The following is a 15,626-nucleotide window of genomic DNA, read 5'->3' as shown; positions in this document are numbered from 1 at the left end:
ATATAAGACATAATTTCAGTTGTTTCACACTTTTTTGTTAAGTATATAATTCCACATGTGTTAATTCATAGTTTTGATGCCTCCAGTGTGAATGTATAATTTTCATAGTCATGAAAATACAGAAAAATCTTTAAATGAGAAGGTGTGTCCAAACTTTTGGTCTGTACTGTATGTAACATGTTAGATTTTACCTAAATCAAGAAGGAAAGAAAAAAATAAAACAAATACTTACTGGTCTTCTTTCTTTACTCTGTATTTTGAAGGTCTGCCTCTCGGTCGCTTTACTACTGGAGTGTCCGGAACGTGAGCTATCGGTTCATGCGACTGCGTAACAGTTACGTCCTGAAAATTAGGGAAATGCGTAATTAGGGCTTAAAATTTCTGTAATGTGTAAAGTAAAGAAATGCCCAGAAACATAAAAAAATAATATCAGACCTTTTCTTCCTGCATTACATTAGAGTGTTTTGTCCTTGTCCTCCTTGTCTTTACAGATGGTGGAGAAAACACGTACTCTGAAGCTATTGGTGCTGGCGTCTTAGTTGGAGAAATATTTAGTAGAGTGGTTTGCGCAGCTGCAGAGGGAACAAACAGAAGATCATTACACAAGAAATAAATGTTCACTTATTGTTACAATTATATTCATGTTTGCTTTGTTTTTTTTTTGTTTTTTTTTAAAGTACTGGAAAGCTAAAATTGTGCCCCTAAAGCACACAGATCAAAATATATAAAAGCAACAACACAATTGCTTTTTTCTAGTCTATTTGGTGGACGTGAATACAAGATTTGAAGAAAAACAAAAAAAGGTATGTTCACCCATTATTGACAACATATGAAAAAAAATCAAGATATTTGGTTACTCACCGTAAAATCTGTTTCTCAGCACCTTCATTGGGGACATAGTAGCGTAGCTACCTGGGTGGTTGCCCCGGGCCCCACCCAAAGCTACGCTACTGTAACTGTATTGGCGTGCACATACAGTTACGTTATGCGGCAGAGCAGGGAGACTCGATCCCCTTGCACGACCACCTGGCCATTATGGGGCCCCTGAGCAGGCGGGGGTGGGCCCAATGCCAGCAGTGGACCCCCAGCCTGTCATTATAAGTTCAACTGTATCAGTTGGATGCCGATACAGTTGACTGCATTAATGAGAGTAGGAGCGACAAGCTCACACAGCGTCTGACGTCCCTAATGCAAACGACAGCGGGCACGATGACGTCACTTCTTGGCGCCCGCTGTCCAGGACATGTGCGGACGCTTGGAGCAGCGGAGGAACCAGGAGGAGAGGCGAGTATTGGATGTATTTTTTTATGTAGGTGCTTTATATTATATAAAATCTCCCTATATGGGGGTGCTTTATATTATATAAAATCTCCCTATGGGGGTGCATTATACTATATAGAATCGGCCTATGGGGGGTGCATTATACTATATAGAGTCTGCCTATTGGGGGTGCATTATACAATATAGTCTGCCTAAGGGGGGTGCATTATACAATATAGTCTGCCTAAGGGGGGTGCATTATACAATATAGAGTCTGCCTATAGGAGGTGCATTATACAATGTAGTCTTCCTATGGGGGTGCATTATATTATATAGTCTCCCTATGTGGGTTGCATTATACTATATAGAGTTTCCCTATGGGGGTGCATTATACTATATAGAGTCTGCCTATGGGGGTGCATTATACTATATAGAGTCTGCCTATGAGGGGTGCATTATACAATATAGAGTCTGCCTAAGGGGGGTGCATTATGCAATATAGAGTCTGCCTATTTGGGGTGCATTATACAATATAGTCTGCCTAAGGGGGGTGCATTATACAATATAGTCTGCCTAAGGGAAGTGCATTATACAATATAGAGTCTGCCTATGGGGGGGGTGCATTATACAATATAGAGTCTGCCTATAGGAGGTGCATTATACAATGTAGTCTTCCTATGGGGGTGCATTATATTATATAGTCTCTATGTGGGTTGCATTATACTATATAGAGTTTCCCTATGGGGGTGCATTATACAATATAGAGTCTGCCTATGGGGGGTGCATTATACAATAGAGTCTGCCTATAGGAGGTGCATCATACAATGTAGTCTTCCTATGGGGGTGCATTATATTATATAGTCTCCCTATGTGGGTTGCATTATACTATATAGAGTTTCCCTATGGGGGTGCATTATACTATATAGTCTCTGCCTATGGGGGTGCATTATACTATATAGAGTCTGCCTATGAGGGGTGCATTATACAATATAGAGTCTGCCTATGGGGGGGTGCATTATACAATATAGGGTCTGCCTATGGGTGGTGCATTATAAAATATAGTCTGCCTATTGAGAGTGCATTATACAATACAGTCTGCCAATGGGGGTGCATTATACTATATAGATTCTGCCCTATGGGGGTGCATTACACAATATAGAGTCTGCCTATGGGGGGTGCATTATACAATATAGTCTGCCTAATGGGGGGTGCATTATACAATAGAGAGTCTGCCTGGGGGGGGGGGGCATTATACAATATAAAGTCTGCCTATGGAGGGTGCATTATACAATATAGAGTCTGCCTATGGGGGTGCATTATACAATATAGAGTCTGCCTATGGGGGGTGCATTATACTATATAGAGTTTGCCTATGGGGGGTGCATTATCTATATATATAATTGTCTAAGGGTTTTTCCGTCTGTCTGTCTGTCCTGGAAATCCTGGCTCTGATTGGTCGAGGCCGCCAGGCACAGCATCGACGTAGAAATCCCGCGTCTCTGATTGGTCGAGGCCGCCAGGCCTCGACCAATCAGCAACGGGAACAGTGACGATGATGTCATAAAGGACGTAGACATCCCGCGTCTGATTGGCCGAGGCCGCCAGGCCTCGACCAATCAGCAACGGGCACAGCGACGATGATGTCATAATGGTTGCCATGGTGACGATGATGTCATGAAGGTCGCCTCGACCAATCAGCGACGGGCACAGTCTGCCGCAAATTCTGGAATCATCATTGTCCATATACTACGGGGACATGCATATTCTAGAATACCCGATGCGTTAGAATCGGGCCACAATCTAGTACAATATAAAGTCTTCCCATGGGGGGTGCATTATACTATATAGAGTTTGCCTATGGGGGATGCATTATACAATATAGAGTGTCTAAGGGGGGTGCATTATACAATATAGAGTCTGCCTAAGGGGGGTGCATTATACAATAGAGTCTGCCTATGGGGGTCCATTATACAATATAAGGTCTGTCTATGGGGGGTACATTATACAATATAAAGTCTGCCTATGGGTGGTGCATTATCTATATATATATATAATTGTCTAAGGGTTTTTCCGTCTGTCTGTCTTTCTGTCCTGGAAATCCCGCGTGTCTGATTGGCCTCGACCAATCAGAGACCGGCACAGCATCGACGTAGAAATCCCGCGTCTGATTGGTCGAGGCCGCCAGGCCTCGACCAATCAGCGACGATGATGTCATAAAGGACGTAGACATCCCGCGTCTCTGATTCAGCGACGGGCACAGTATCGACGTAGATGTCATAATGGTTGCCATGGCGACGATGATGTCATAAAGGTTGCCTCGACCAATCAGCGACGGGCACAGTCTGCCGCGAATTCTGGAATCATCATTGTCCATATACTACGGGGACATGCATATTCTAGAATACCCGATGCGTTAGAATCAGGCCACAATCTAGTAAAATATAGTCTGCCTATTGGGAGTGCATTATACTATATAGATTCTGCCTATGGGGGTGCATTATACAATATAGCGTCTGCATTATACAATATAGTCAGCTTATGGGGGTGCATTATACAATATAGAGTCTGCCTATAAAAGGTGCATTATACAATGCAGTCTTCCAATGGGGGGTGCATTATACAATATAGAGTCTGCCTATGGGGGGTGCATTATACAATAGAGTCTGCCTATAGGAGGTGCATTATACAATGTAGTCTTCCTATGGGGGTGCATTATATTATATAGTCTCCTTATGTGGGTTGCATTATACTATATAGAGTCTCCCTATGGGGGGTGCGTTATACTATATAGTATCTCCCTATGGGGGTGCATTATACTATATAGAGTTTGCCTATGGGGGGTGTATTATACATAGTAACATCGTTAGCAAGGCCGAGAAAATACATTTGTCCAACTAGTTCAGCCTATATTCCATCAGAATAAATCCCCAGATCTACATCCTTCTAAAGAACCTTATAACTGTAAGATACAATATTGTTACGCTCCAGGAAGACATCCAGGCCTCTCTTGAACCCCTTGACTGAGTTCGCCATCACCACCTCCTCAGGCAAGGAATTCCAGATTCTCACTGCCCTAACAATAAAGAATCCTCTTCTGTGTTGGTGGATAAACCTTCTCTCCTCCAGATGCAGAGAATGCCCCCTTGTGACCGTCACCTTCCTTGGTACAAACAGATCCTCGGGTGAGAAATTTTATTATCCTCTTATATACTTATACATGGTTATTAGATCGCCCCTCAGTTGTCTTTTTTTCTAGACTAAATAATCCTAATACTGCTAATCTCTCTGGGTATTGTAGTTTCCCCATCCCCTTTATTAATTTTGTTGCCCTGAGCTTTTGTACTCGCTCTAGTTCCATTATATCCTTCCTGAGCACCAGTACCCCAAACTGTACATAGTACTCCATGTGCGGTCTAACCAGGTATTTGTACAGAGGCAGCATAATGCTCTCATCAGGTGTATCCAGACCTCTTTTAATGCACCCCATGATCCTGTTTGCCTTGGCAGCCACTGCCTTGCACTGGCTGCCCCAGGTAAGTTTATCATTAACTATGATCCCAAAGTCATTCTCCATGTCAGAATAGTAACCATATACTATGTAGAACTACAACTATAATATACCATAACTATAATATACTGTATATAGTCTGCCTATGGAGGTTGCATTATACTATAGTCTGCCTATGGGAGGTGCATTATACTATATATAGTCTGCCTATGGGGGGGGGGGGGGTGCATTATACCAGGGGTGTCAAACTGCATTCCTCAAGGGCTGCAAACAGGTCATATTTTCAGGATTACCTTTAACTGCACAGGTGATAATTTAATCACCTACACACATAATGATTACAGCACCTTGTGCAAAGCTAAGGAAATCTTGAAAACACGCATGGTTTGCGGCCCTCGAGGAATGCAGTTTGACACCCCTGCATTATACTTTATAGAGTCTGCCTATGGGGGTGAATTATACAATATAGAGTCTGCCTATGGGGAGTGCATTATACAATATAGAGTGTTCCTATGGGGGAGTGAATTATACTATATAGTATGCGCCTATTTGGGAGTACATTATACAATATAGTCTTTCTATGGGGGTGCATTATATTATATAGTCTCCCTAGGTGGGTTGCATTATACTATATAGAGTCTCCCTATGGGGGGTGCATTATACAACATAGAGTCTGCTTATGAGGAGTGCATTATACAGTTGGCCTTTTTTCAGAGAATATGAATGATAACACCAAAACTTTTTCTCCACTCAGTGGTTGGATGAAGCCATTTATTGTCAAACTACTGTGTTTTCTCCGATCAAAAGTTCACATACCCCATTTCTTAATACCGTGTACTGGCCCCTCCAACATCAATGACAGCTTGTGGTAGATGTGGATAAAGTTCTTTACTTTCTCAGATGGTAAAGCTGCCCACTCATCTTGGCAAAAAGCCTGCAGTTCCTGCAAGTTCCTGGGCTATCTAGTATGAACTGCGTGCTTGAGATCTTCCCAGAGTGGCTCAATGATATTGAGATCAGGAGACTGAGATGACTACTCCAGAACCTTCACTTTGTTCTGCTGTAGCCAATGACATGTCGACTTGACCTTGTGTTTTGGATCGTTGTCATGTTAGAATGTCCAAGTACGTCCCATGCTCAGCTTCTGGGCTGATGATTGTAAATTTGCCTCCAGTATTTCCTGATAATATGCTGAATTCATCTTTCCTTCAACTTTAACCAGGTTTCCTGTGCCTTTGTAGCTCACGCATCCCCAAAACATCAGCGATCAACCCCCATGCTTTACAGTAGGAATAGTGTTCCTTTCATTATAGGCCTTGTTGACCTCTCTCCAAATGTAAAGTTTATGGTTGTGGCCAAAAAGTTTAATTTTGGTCTCATCACTCCAAATTACCTTGTTCCAGAAGTTTTGAGGCTTGTGTCTGTGCCGTTTTGCATATTGATACTTAGTGGCATTTGCGCAGTAATGGCTTTCTTCTGGCAACTCGACCATGCAGCCCATTTTCTTCAAGTACCTCCTTATCGTGCATTTTGAAATAGCCACATCGCTAGTTTTCACAGCGTCCAGTATTTCAGCTGATATTTGTGTTTTTCTTTGCATCCCGAACAATTTTCCTGGCAGTTGTGGACAAATTTTTTGTTGGTCTACCTGACCGAGGTTTTGTTTTTACAAAGCCCTTGATTTTCCATTTGTTAATCACAGTTTGAATGCTGCTGACTGGCATTACAATTCCTTGGGTATCTTTTTGTATCCCTTTCCTGTTTTATACAGGTCAACTACCTTTTCCCATAGATCCATTGACAAATCATTTGCTTTCCCCATGACTCACAATCCAGAAACTTCAGTGGCTGGATGAAAGATGCAAGAGTCTGTATGGATTCCAGAAACTCACTCCGCTTTTATGCACACACACTTACAAGCAAACCGGTCACAGGACCTTTAGTAGCCATTCAAACCCATTTGTGTAAATTTCTGTGCATATTATCAGGCAAAATCACCAGGGTATGTGAACTTTTGATCAGGGCCATTTGGATGTTTTCGGTTGTCATTATGATTTAAAAAGAGAAAACAGCAGTTTGACAATAAATAGCTTCACCCAACCACTAACCATGAGTAGAGAAAAAATGTTGGTGTTATCATTCATATTCTCTGAAAACAGGCCAAGAAAGCAAAAATCCTGCCAGGGTATGTAAACTTTCGAGCAAAACTGTACTATATAGAGTCTACCTATTGGGGGTGTATTACATAATATAGAGTCTGCCTATGGGGGTGCAGGTGCATTACACTATATAGTCTGCCTATGTGGAGTGTATTATACTAGGCCTATGAGGAGTGTATTATACTATATGGAGGCCTATGGGGGAGTGTATTATACTATATAAGGCTATCTAGGCGGCCATTATACAGTGTAAAGATTACAGTGAGGGGGCCATCATACAATGTTTGAGCCATCAGTTTGGGGGCTACTAAGGGGTCAGTATACTGTGTGTGGGGTATGTTTCAGTGATGGGGCATTATATTGTGTTTAAGAGCATCATACTGTGTGTATAGGGGAGCTGTACAGAGGGGAGACAAGACATTTTTAAATCTAAAGTGGGCATTTATTGTTATAGGGGATATCAGGTTACTGTGACTATCAAGGGGGAACACAGGGCATTATTACTTTCTAGGTTTCTAGGGGGCAAAATGTGGACATTTTTCTAGGGCACCTAATGCTCTCAGTATGACAACGGTTATTTTTGGTAGCCATTAAAAGGTATCAACTACAAGATTATCTTGTTTTTCACACCGAGAGAATTATTTTTTTCAACTGGCTAACTAGGACACTTACACGTGGCATTACTATATTCTAGAGGGCTGCTTTAGAATTTAGAGTCAAAACAGAACCACACAGTAGGTGCAGTAATAAAGACACGTACGGCAGCAGCGGCTCAGCATTGGGGCATCAGCAGGATAAGGAGTTGGGAATAATCCCATTGTGGACAGTGCTTAAAATATGAGATGTGAAATATGTCTTTGTAGTAATCTCTGCAGCAGAGTCGGGGCTGGAAGAAGTGGTCATGTCGGTCTGGGCCAGATGGAGACGAAGGGAAAAGTGATTGATTCCATCAGAAGGACCTTCTTCTGTAAGTCACTATCTTTAACTGTACTGTGATCTCTTATTTGTTCCATAGGACTGGTATCTACCACTGACCATATGATGGTAATATCCATGTTGGTCATTGTGTAGAGATTATTTTTAGCAACAGCACGGTCATCTGCTGAGGTTCTCCTCCACTATTAGGGTGTCTCACCCAGTTGTAATCAAGGTTACCAGGTTAGGGGCCCACTCAGACGTTTTGACCCCCCCCTGAACCAAAACCCTAGCTACGCCTCTGGGGACACAATAAACCATGTGTGTATGCTGCTGCCACTAGGAGGCTGACACTACGCACACACGCAAAAAAAAATCTCCTCCCCAGCAGTATACACACCTCCAACTTGCACTAAGTTAGGCTAGGTTCACATTACGTTATGTGAACCCGTTAAAGGGACTACGTTGCACCGCGGCATAACGCGGTCCGTTAACGCCGCCATTGCTTGTACTGGCGAACGCATCGCTAGCGCACGCCCACATTGGGCGTGCGCTAGCGATGTGCCGTCATTTGAGTGACGGACCTTGAATGCTGCTTGCAGCGTTCACGGTCCGTTCCACGCTAGCGCAGATCGGACATCTGCGCTAGCAGGATCGGCAAACGCGATCCCTTTTGGGACATTGCGTTAGCGCAGTCCGTAGCGCCATGCGCTAAGCGGACTGCCCTAACGCAATGTGAACCTAGCCTTAATCAGTTAGTGAGAAAGCAGTAGGAGAAGCAAAGTGTAAATAAAGAACACAAGAAATACACAAAATCTAACACTAGAAAAACAGTTAACACATCTGTCAAAAATAGGAGGATGTGGTGTCCCCCAAAAGAAGGATCCGAAACAGATTTTACAGTGAGTAACCAAAAATTCTGTTTTCTCTATCGATTGATTGGGGGCCACAGGAAACCATGCGATGTCTTAAAGCAGTTCTTAGAGAGGAAAACAGCACAAACTACATTTAGGTCGGAGAACTAGTCACTGCCACTTACAGGGTTCTCCTACCTAGGCTGGCATCTGCTGAAGTGTAGGTATGAATCCAGTAGAACTTTGCAAACTTGTGAATAGAATACCATGACGTCGCTTTACAAAGCTGTTAGGCGGAGGCTCGATGGTGAACAGCCCAGGAGTCCCTCACCAGGAGTCAGGTAGAGTGAGCCTTAATCACTGTGGTAGGCACTCTGTTCTTAACCTGGTATGCCTCTGAGATGGTCACACGGATGCAGCAAAAGAGCCCTCAGGGATCACAGAGAGAATCCATTCTCTGGAAAAAGGAGTCTTGGAAAGGAATTGCCCTGACCAGGTCCAACTTGTTCAGAGAAAGGTTTAGAGAAAGGTCCAAAGGGTGAACCAGTGGTGGACAGAAAGAAGGGAGGATGATGTCCTCAATGAGATGAAAGGGGGAGACTACCTTGGAAAGAAAGTAGGGAAAAGGCCGCAAAACCAATGTACAGTTATGGCCAAAATTTTTGAGAATGACACCAAAATTATATTTCACATGATCTGCTGCCCTCTGGTTTTTATTAGTGTTTGTCTGATGTTTATATCACATACAGAAATAGAATTGCAATCATATTATGAGTACCAATAGGTTATATTGACAGTTAGAATGAGTTAATGCAGCAAGTCAATATTTGCAGTGTTGACCCTTCTTCAAGACCTCTGCAATTCTCCCTGGCATGCTCTCAATCAACTTCTGGACCAAATCCTGACTGATAGCAGTCCATTCTTGCATAATCAGTGCTTGCATTTTGCCAGAATTTGTTGGTTTTTGTTTGTCCACCCGTCTCTTGATGATTGACCACAAGTTCTCAATGGGATTAAGATCTGGGGAGTTTCCAGGCCATGGACCCAAAATCTCTGTTTTGTTCCATGAGCCATTTAGTTATCACCTTTGCTTTATGGCAAGGTGCTCCATCATGCTGGAAAAGGCATTGTTGGGCGCCAAACTGCTCTTGGACAGTTGGGAGAAGTTGCTCTTGGAGGACATTCTGGTACCATTCTTTATTCATGGCTGTGTTTTTAGGCAAGACTGTGAGTGAGCCGATTCCCTTGGCTGAGAAGCAACCCCACACATGAATGGTTTCAGGATGCTTTACAGTTGGCATGAGACAAGACTGGTGGTAGCACTCACCTCTTCTTCTCCGAATAAGCTGTTTTCCAGATGTCCCAAACAATCGAAAAGGGGATTCATCAGAGAAAATGACTTTGCCCCAGTCCTCAGCAGTCCACTCCCTGTACCTTTTGCAGAATATCAGTCGGTCCCTGATGTTTTTTCTGGAGAGAAGTGGCTTCTTTGCTGCCCTCCTTGAAACCAGGCCTTGCTCAAAGAGTCTCCGCCTCACAGTGCGTGCAGAAGCACTCACACCAGCCTGCTGCCATTCCTGAGCAAGCTCGGCATTGCTGGTAGTCCAATCCTGCAGCTGAAACAGTTTTAAGATACGGTCCAGGCGCTTGCTGGTCTTTCTTGGGCGCCCTGGAGCCATTTTGAGAACAATGGAAAATCTCTCCTTGAAGTTCTTGATGATGCGATAGATTGTTGACTGAGGTGCAATCTTTGTAGCTGCGATACTCTTCCCTGTTAGGCCATTTTTGTGCAGTGCAATGATGGCTGCACGTGTTTCTTTAGAGATAACCATGGTTAACTGAAGAGAAACAATGATACCAAGCACCAGCATCCTATTAAAGTGTCCAGTGATGTCATTCTTACTTAATCATGACTGATTGATCGCCAGCCCTGTCCTCAACACCCACACCTGTGTTAATGGATCAATCACTAAAACGATGTTAGCTGCTCCTTTTAAGGCAGGACTGCAATGATGTTGAAACGTGTTTTGGGGGTTAAAGTTCATTTTCTGGGCAAATATTGACTTTGCAAGTACAGTAATTGCTGTTAAGCTGATCACCGACATTCAGGAGTATATGCAAATTGCCATTAGAAAAAATGAAGCAGTAGACTTTGGAAAAATTAATATTTGTCTCATTCTCAAAATTTTTGTCCATGACTGTATCCTGGGTGCAGAATAAGGAAAGGGGATCGACACGAAAGAGCTGCCAGCTTCAAAACCTGCCTGATGAAAGTGATGGCCAAGAGAAAAACCACCTTCCAAGATATAAAGGACAGAGAGAAGTAAGGGGGGACTCCCAAGTGCCTCCATGACCAGGTTGAGGTCCCAGGCATCTAATGGGGAACGATAAAGAGGAGCTGCATTAGCCACCCTTGAAGAAAGGTACTGACCCTACAACGAGAGGCTAAGTTCCTTTGGAAAAGAATGGACTATGGAGAGACTGGGCCCTTGAGCAAACAGAGCTAGACCCGCATCAAGACCTGGTGTTTCTGATAGTCTCCAAGGGACATCTGAAACCAGATTGACGACCTCTGTATACCAGGCCCTCCTGGGCCAATATGGAGCCATTAGGATGGCAAGGACCCCTTCAGTCTTGATCTTCAACAGCCTGGCAAAGAAAGGGAAGAGATGGGAAAAAAAACAGGGAAAAGCAAACAGACCAAGGTGTTGCCGCCCGCTGCGAGAGGATCGCGGGGTCTGGAAACAAACTGCAGAATCTTTCGGTTCATCCTGAAGGCTAAGAGATCCTCGTCCGGACTGCCCCACTGTAGACAAATCTGAAGGAAGACCTCCTGATGCAAAAACCCTTTTTCCTGCCGCAAGATCCTCGCTACGGAGAAAGTCGGCATTTCAACTGTCTAAGCCGGGAATGAGCACTGCCGATGTTGCCGGAACGGTGTTCTCTGCCCAGGCAAGGATCTTTGATACTTCGACCAAAGCCAAAGAACTCAAGAGTCCTTCCCTGGTGGTTGACATATGCCACAGCCGTGGTGTTGTCTGTCTGGATATGCACCATTAGGCCCCTGACAAGATCCTGCCAGTGGAAAAGGGACAAAAGAATGACTCTGATCTCAAGAATGTTGATTGGCAGCAAGGTCTCCTTTGACAACCAGTGGCCCTGAATTGTGAGGTTATCAAAGACAGCTGTTATAACCACCTACAAGTAGATAGGAAGAAAGGACTGACCCTGGCGAATGAGGGGGGAGGACAGCTACCAGTTTAAGGATGCCCTGACTTGAATCAGGAACAGGACAAGATAGATCTGTTCCATCAGGACAGGATGGTCTACTGAAGTGGCCTGGTGCGAAACTGGGCTAAGGGTATTGCCTTCACAGCCGCTACCATCCTGCCCAAAACTACCATGGCCAAGAGAAGGGGCGGAGGTTGCAGGGCCTGAAAAGAGTGTACCCCTGCGTTGGAGGGCTGCCCTTTTTTCCTTGAGAAGAATGCCTAAAGGGTGTTGAAAAGCATGGTCAGGGAAAACAAGACCATGGGTTGGAACAAGACAATATTTGGCCCTGTTGACAATCCAGCCAAGCTGAGAAAGGGTGCTAAGTGATGGACAGGCTTTCCTTGGCTAGGGAGGAGGTTTTACAAGGATGTCGTTCAAGTAAGGTATGACCACTAGACCCCTGGTCCGAAGGATGGCCATCACCACCACCATAACCTATGTAAAGACCCTGAGTGTGATTGCATGGCCAGATGGAAGAGCGAGGAACTGTAAATGTTCCTGCTATACCATGAACCAAAGGAATCTCCGTTGACCCAGAAAAACAGGGACGTGGAGATAGGCGTCTGATATCCACTGAACACAGGAACTCCTGTGAATCCATGGAAGCAATTACTGAACGAAGGGATTCCATCCTGAAGTGACGTAGATGGACTCTCTTGTTTAGCAACTTGAGATCCAGGATGGGTCGAATGGACTAGTCTTTCTTGCGAACTACAAAGACGTTTGAAAAAAACAAACAAAAAACCTGTAAAATGTTCCTGAGGTGGGATAGGAATGATGACTTCTTTCGCCAGGAGTGAGGTAATGGCTGCGAAAAAAAAACAGGGATCAAGGGCCCTTGGGGGATGGACTTCGAAAAAACGATCTTGAGGTTGCAAAACAAATTCTATTTTGTATCCTGAAAATACCACCTCTCTGACCCAGGCGTCCTCGACAAATGCAAGCCAAGTGTACCCGTGAAGAACAGAAGACGGTCACCTACCCTGGGGAGCTCCCCGAGTGGCAGTGAAGAGTCATGCAGAGGAGAATCTGCTGGGCCTGCTCCTGAAGGATCTGCATTGCGAGGGCGCCAGGAGGATGTCACAGACACGATCCCTGGAAGGGCAGACTGGTTAGAGACTTCTTGGAAGACAAGTTTGCCTGCCATGCCTTTAGCTAGATGGTTCTGCGGATAGCCACTATATTAATGCAAACTTGACCTGCACAAGAGGCGGCGTCCAAGGAGGCGGACACTAAATATTTCCCTGCTTATGAGATCTGGTCTGCAAGGAAGCCCTTACAGAATTGCTTAGACAAAGCAGATATAGACTTTGACACTCATGTGGTGGCAAAGGCAGGGCATAAGGTGGAACCTGCTGCTTCAAAGGCTGAGTGGGCAAAGGACTCCAAGAGTTTGTCATTGGTGTCCTTGAAAGATGCCCGTCTATAAGGGGGAGGACCATGTTAGTGTATAATTTGGAAACCAAAGAGTCCACAGCCGGAGAAACAGTCCAGCATTCAGTGAGATCAGAAGCAAATTGGTATAGGATACCGAGCTGCTTCCTTCTCTGGAAGCGTCTGGTGGGGTTTTCCCTCTCTCTAGTAAAGACCCTTTCAAATTCCTTAAGGGGGCAAAAACTTTAGGAGTTTGTCTTGTCCGTCTAAAGGACACCGACTGCTCTGCTGGCTACGTAGCGGTATCCTTGATAATGAGAGTTTGGCTGAGCGCCACAATGAGATGAGATTCTTGACCATCTCCCTCATGTTAGAAGCTAGACCAGAGTCCAAATGCGAATAGGCTTCAGAACTCAAATCCAAATTTGGCTCAGCTGGTGTGTCTGGGGTGGACGACTGGGAAGAAGCTGCTTGCCGAGATGGGCCAGGGGGGTGGGGGGAAAGGGAGCAAGAGGGGAATCTGTAGCGACTATCTTGTCTAGCTCTCTTACAGCCATTACTAATAGTGCCCTCCTTTAGAATTAAACATGACAGATTAACTATTACAGAGGTTAGGGAACAGAGAAGGGAGTTGCTGAGGAGAGTGTCAGCCTGCAGAGCTAAGAACCTGAAATCTGTAGCCAAGAGTGCATAGTGTCCAGATGCCAACCGCATGGAGGAACAGGCGGGCCCCTCATGTGAAGAAAGGGCGTGCAGTCCACATGCCACTAGAGGAGTAGTGGGGTCATGTCCATGCCGGACAGGAAGAAAACCCGCACGATAAAGAAGGAAGGAGTGAAGTTAATCGTAGCGGCTATCGCCACACAGAAGCCTGGGCCTAAAGAAGTGAGGCTGGTGAGGGAGGAGTGGGTGGGTAGGAATAGGGGGGCATGACTATTATTTGGATCATCTGAACACTCTTGAGTTACAGACTGGGGTCCTGACGCATAGACAGATGAGGGTATGAGGTTGTCAATCCAATGCATTCACTGTCTCTACGTGGGACTACAGAGTGACTGCTTACACTGTATCCCTCCAAGGGATAAAAGTGAAAAAAGAAAGGGGAAATCATTACTGAAAAAAGCTGAAAATTTTTGTGCATAGTGTGAGCCTCCTAGTGGCAGCAGCATACATCCATTGTTACCCGTGTCCCCCAATGAAGCGATAGAGAAAGTTTGTTTTGTAAATACAATTGAATTATCCCTATTGTTGATCCAGTTACATCTACTATATAATTGTCTAAGGGTCACTTCCGTCTTTCTGTCTGTCTGTCTCGGATATTCATTAGTCTCAACCTCAGTCTGTCATGGAAATCCAAGTCGCTGATTGGTCGTGGCAAAACGCCCATTACCACGACCAATCAGCGACGGGCAGTCCGCCGGCAAAATGGCTGCTCCTTCCTCCCCGCCTTCAGTGCCCGCTCCATACTCACCTCCAGTCAGCCTTCACACAGGGTTAATGCCAGCGTTAATGGACCGCGGTGTAACGCACTCCATTAACGCAGCTATTAACCCTGTGTGGCCAACTTTTTACTATTGATGCTGCATATGCAGCATCAATAGTAAAAATCTAATGTTACAAATAATAAAAAAAGTTATTCTCACCCTCCAACGTCACGCCCTTTCCTCGGCAGTGCAAGCGGCAGGTTCCAGTGCCAAGGATGCTATGCGAGAAGGACCTGCCACGACGTCACGGTCATGTGACTGCAACGTCATCACAGGTCCTGCGCTCATACCAACCCTGGGACCGGAAGCTGCCACGTGCACCGCACACAGGCGCCAGGACTACAAGGGGCCATTGGAAGGTGAGTATATGTTTATTTTTTATTTTAATTTTTTTTAACCTGTTACATACGTGGCTGGGCAATATACTACGTGACTGGGCAATATACTACGTGGCTGGGCAATATACTACGTGGCTGGGCAATATACTAGGTGAGCTGTGCAATATACTACGTGAGCTGTGCAATATACTACGTGGACATGCATATTCTAGAATACCCGATGCGTTAGAATCGGGCCACCATCTATTTCTACATAAATGAGCGGCCCTCAAATAGCCAAAGTTATGTTGGCATGTAGCAGGTTTATAGCAAATGTCAGAGGCATTAAACCTGCTCCATAAAGTTATCGGAGACGGTTTTTCCAGTGTGAACATGGAATTTTACAAAATAAATTCAGATGTAATTAAGAGTTAGCAATTGACATAACTAAACAAAGCTAAACTTCCATAATGCAGTAATCC

The 15,626-nt window shown here is 44.6% G+C and overlaps 1 protein-coding gene across 5 annotated transcripts in view; it reads right to left on the bottom strand.

Annotated features, from left to right (window-relative positions):
• AHCTF1 (AT-hook containing transcription factor 1) overlaps window positions 1-15,626 on the bottom strand; it is a 328,409-nt gene that overhangs the window by 35,473 nt on the left and 277,310 nt on the right. For 4 of the 5 annotated variants that reach the window (XM_069769303.1, XM_069769301.1, XM_069769302.1 and 1 more), the window contains exons 34-35: window positions 436-572; window positions 233-342 (exon numbers count right to left, since the gene is read on the bottom strand). The exons of the other annotated variant lie outside the window; for it this stretch is intronic. In XM_069769303.1, the coding sequence (XP_069625404.1) occupies window positions 233-342; window positions 436-572 (247 nt within the window). The remainder of the gene's footprint in view (window positions 1-232; window positions 343-435; window positions 573-15,626) is intronic. 5 annotated transcript variants of the gene reach the window in all.

This window comes from Ranitomeya imitator, chromosome 5, assembly GCF_032444005.1.
Source record: "Ranitomeya imitator isolate aRanImi1 chromosome 5, aRanImi1.pri, whole genome shotgun sequence".
In the NCBI taxonomy this organism is placed as follows: domain Eukaryota; kingdom Metazoa; phylum Chordata; class Amphibia; order Anura; family Dendrobatidae; genus Ranitomeya; species Ranitomeya imitator.
Note: the sequence above shows the minus strand (reverse complement) of the source record. Positions and strands in the feature narration are given on the sequence as shown.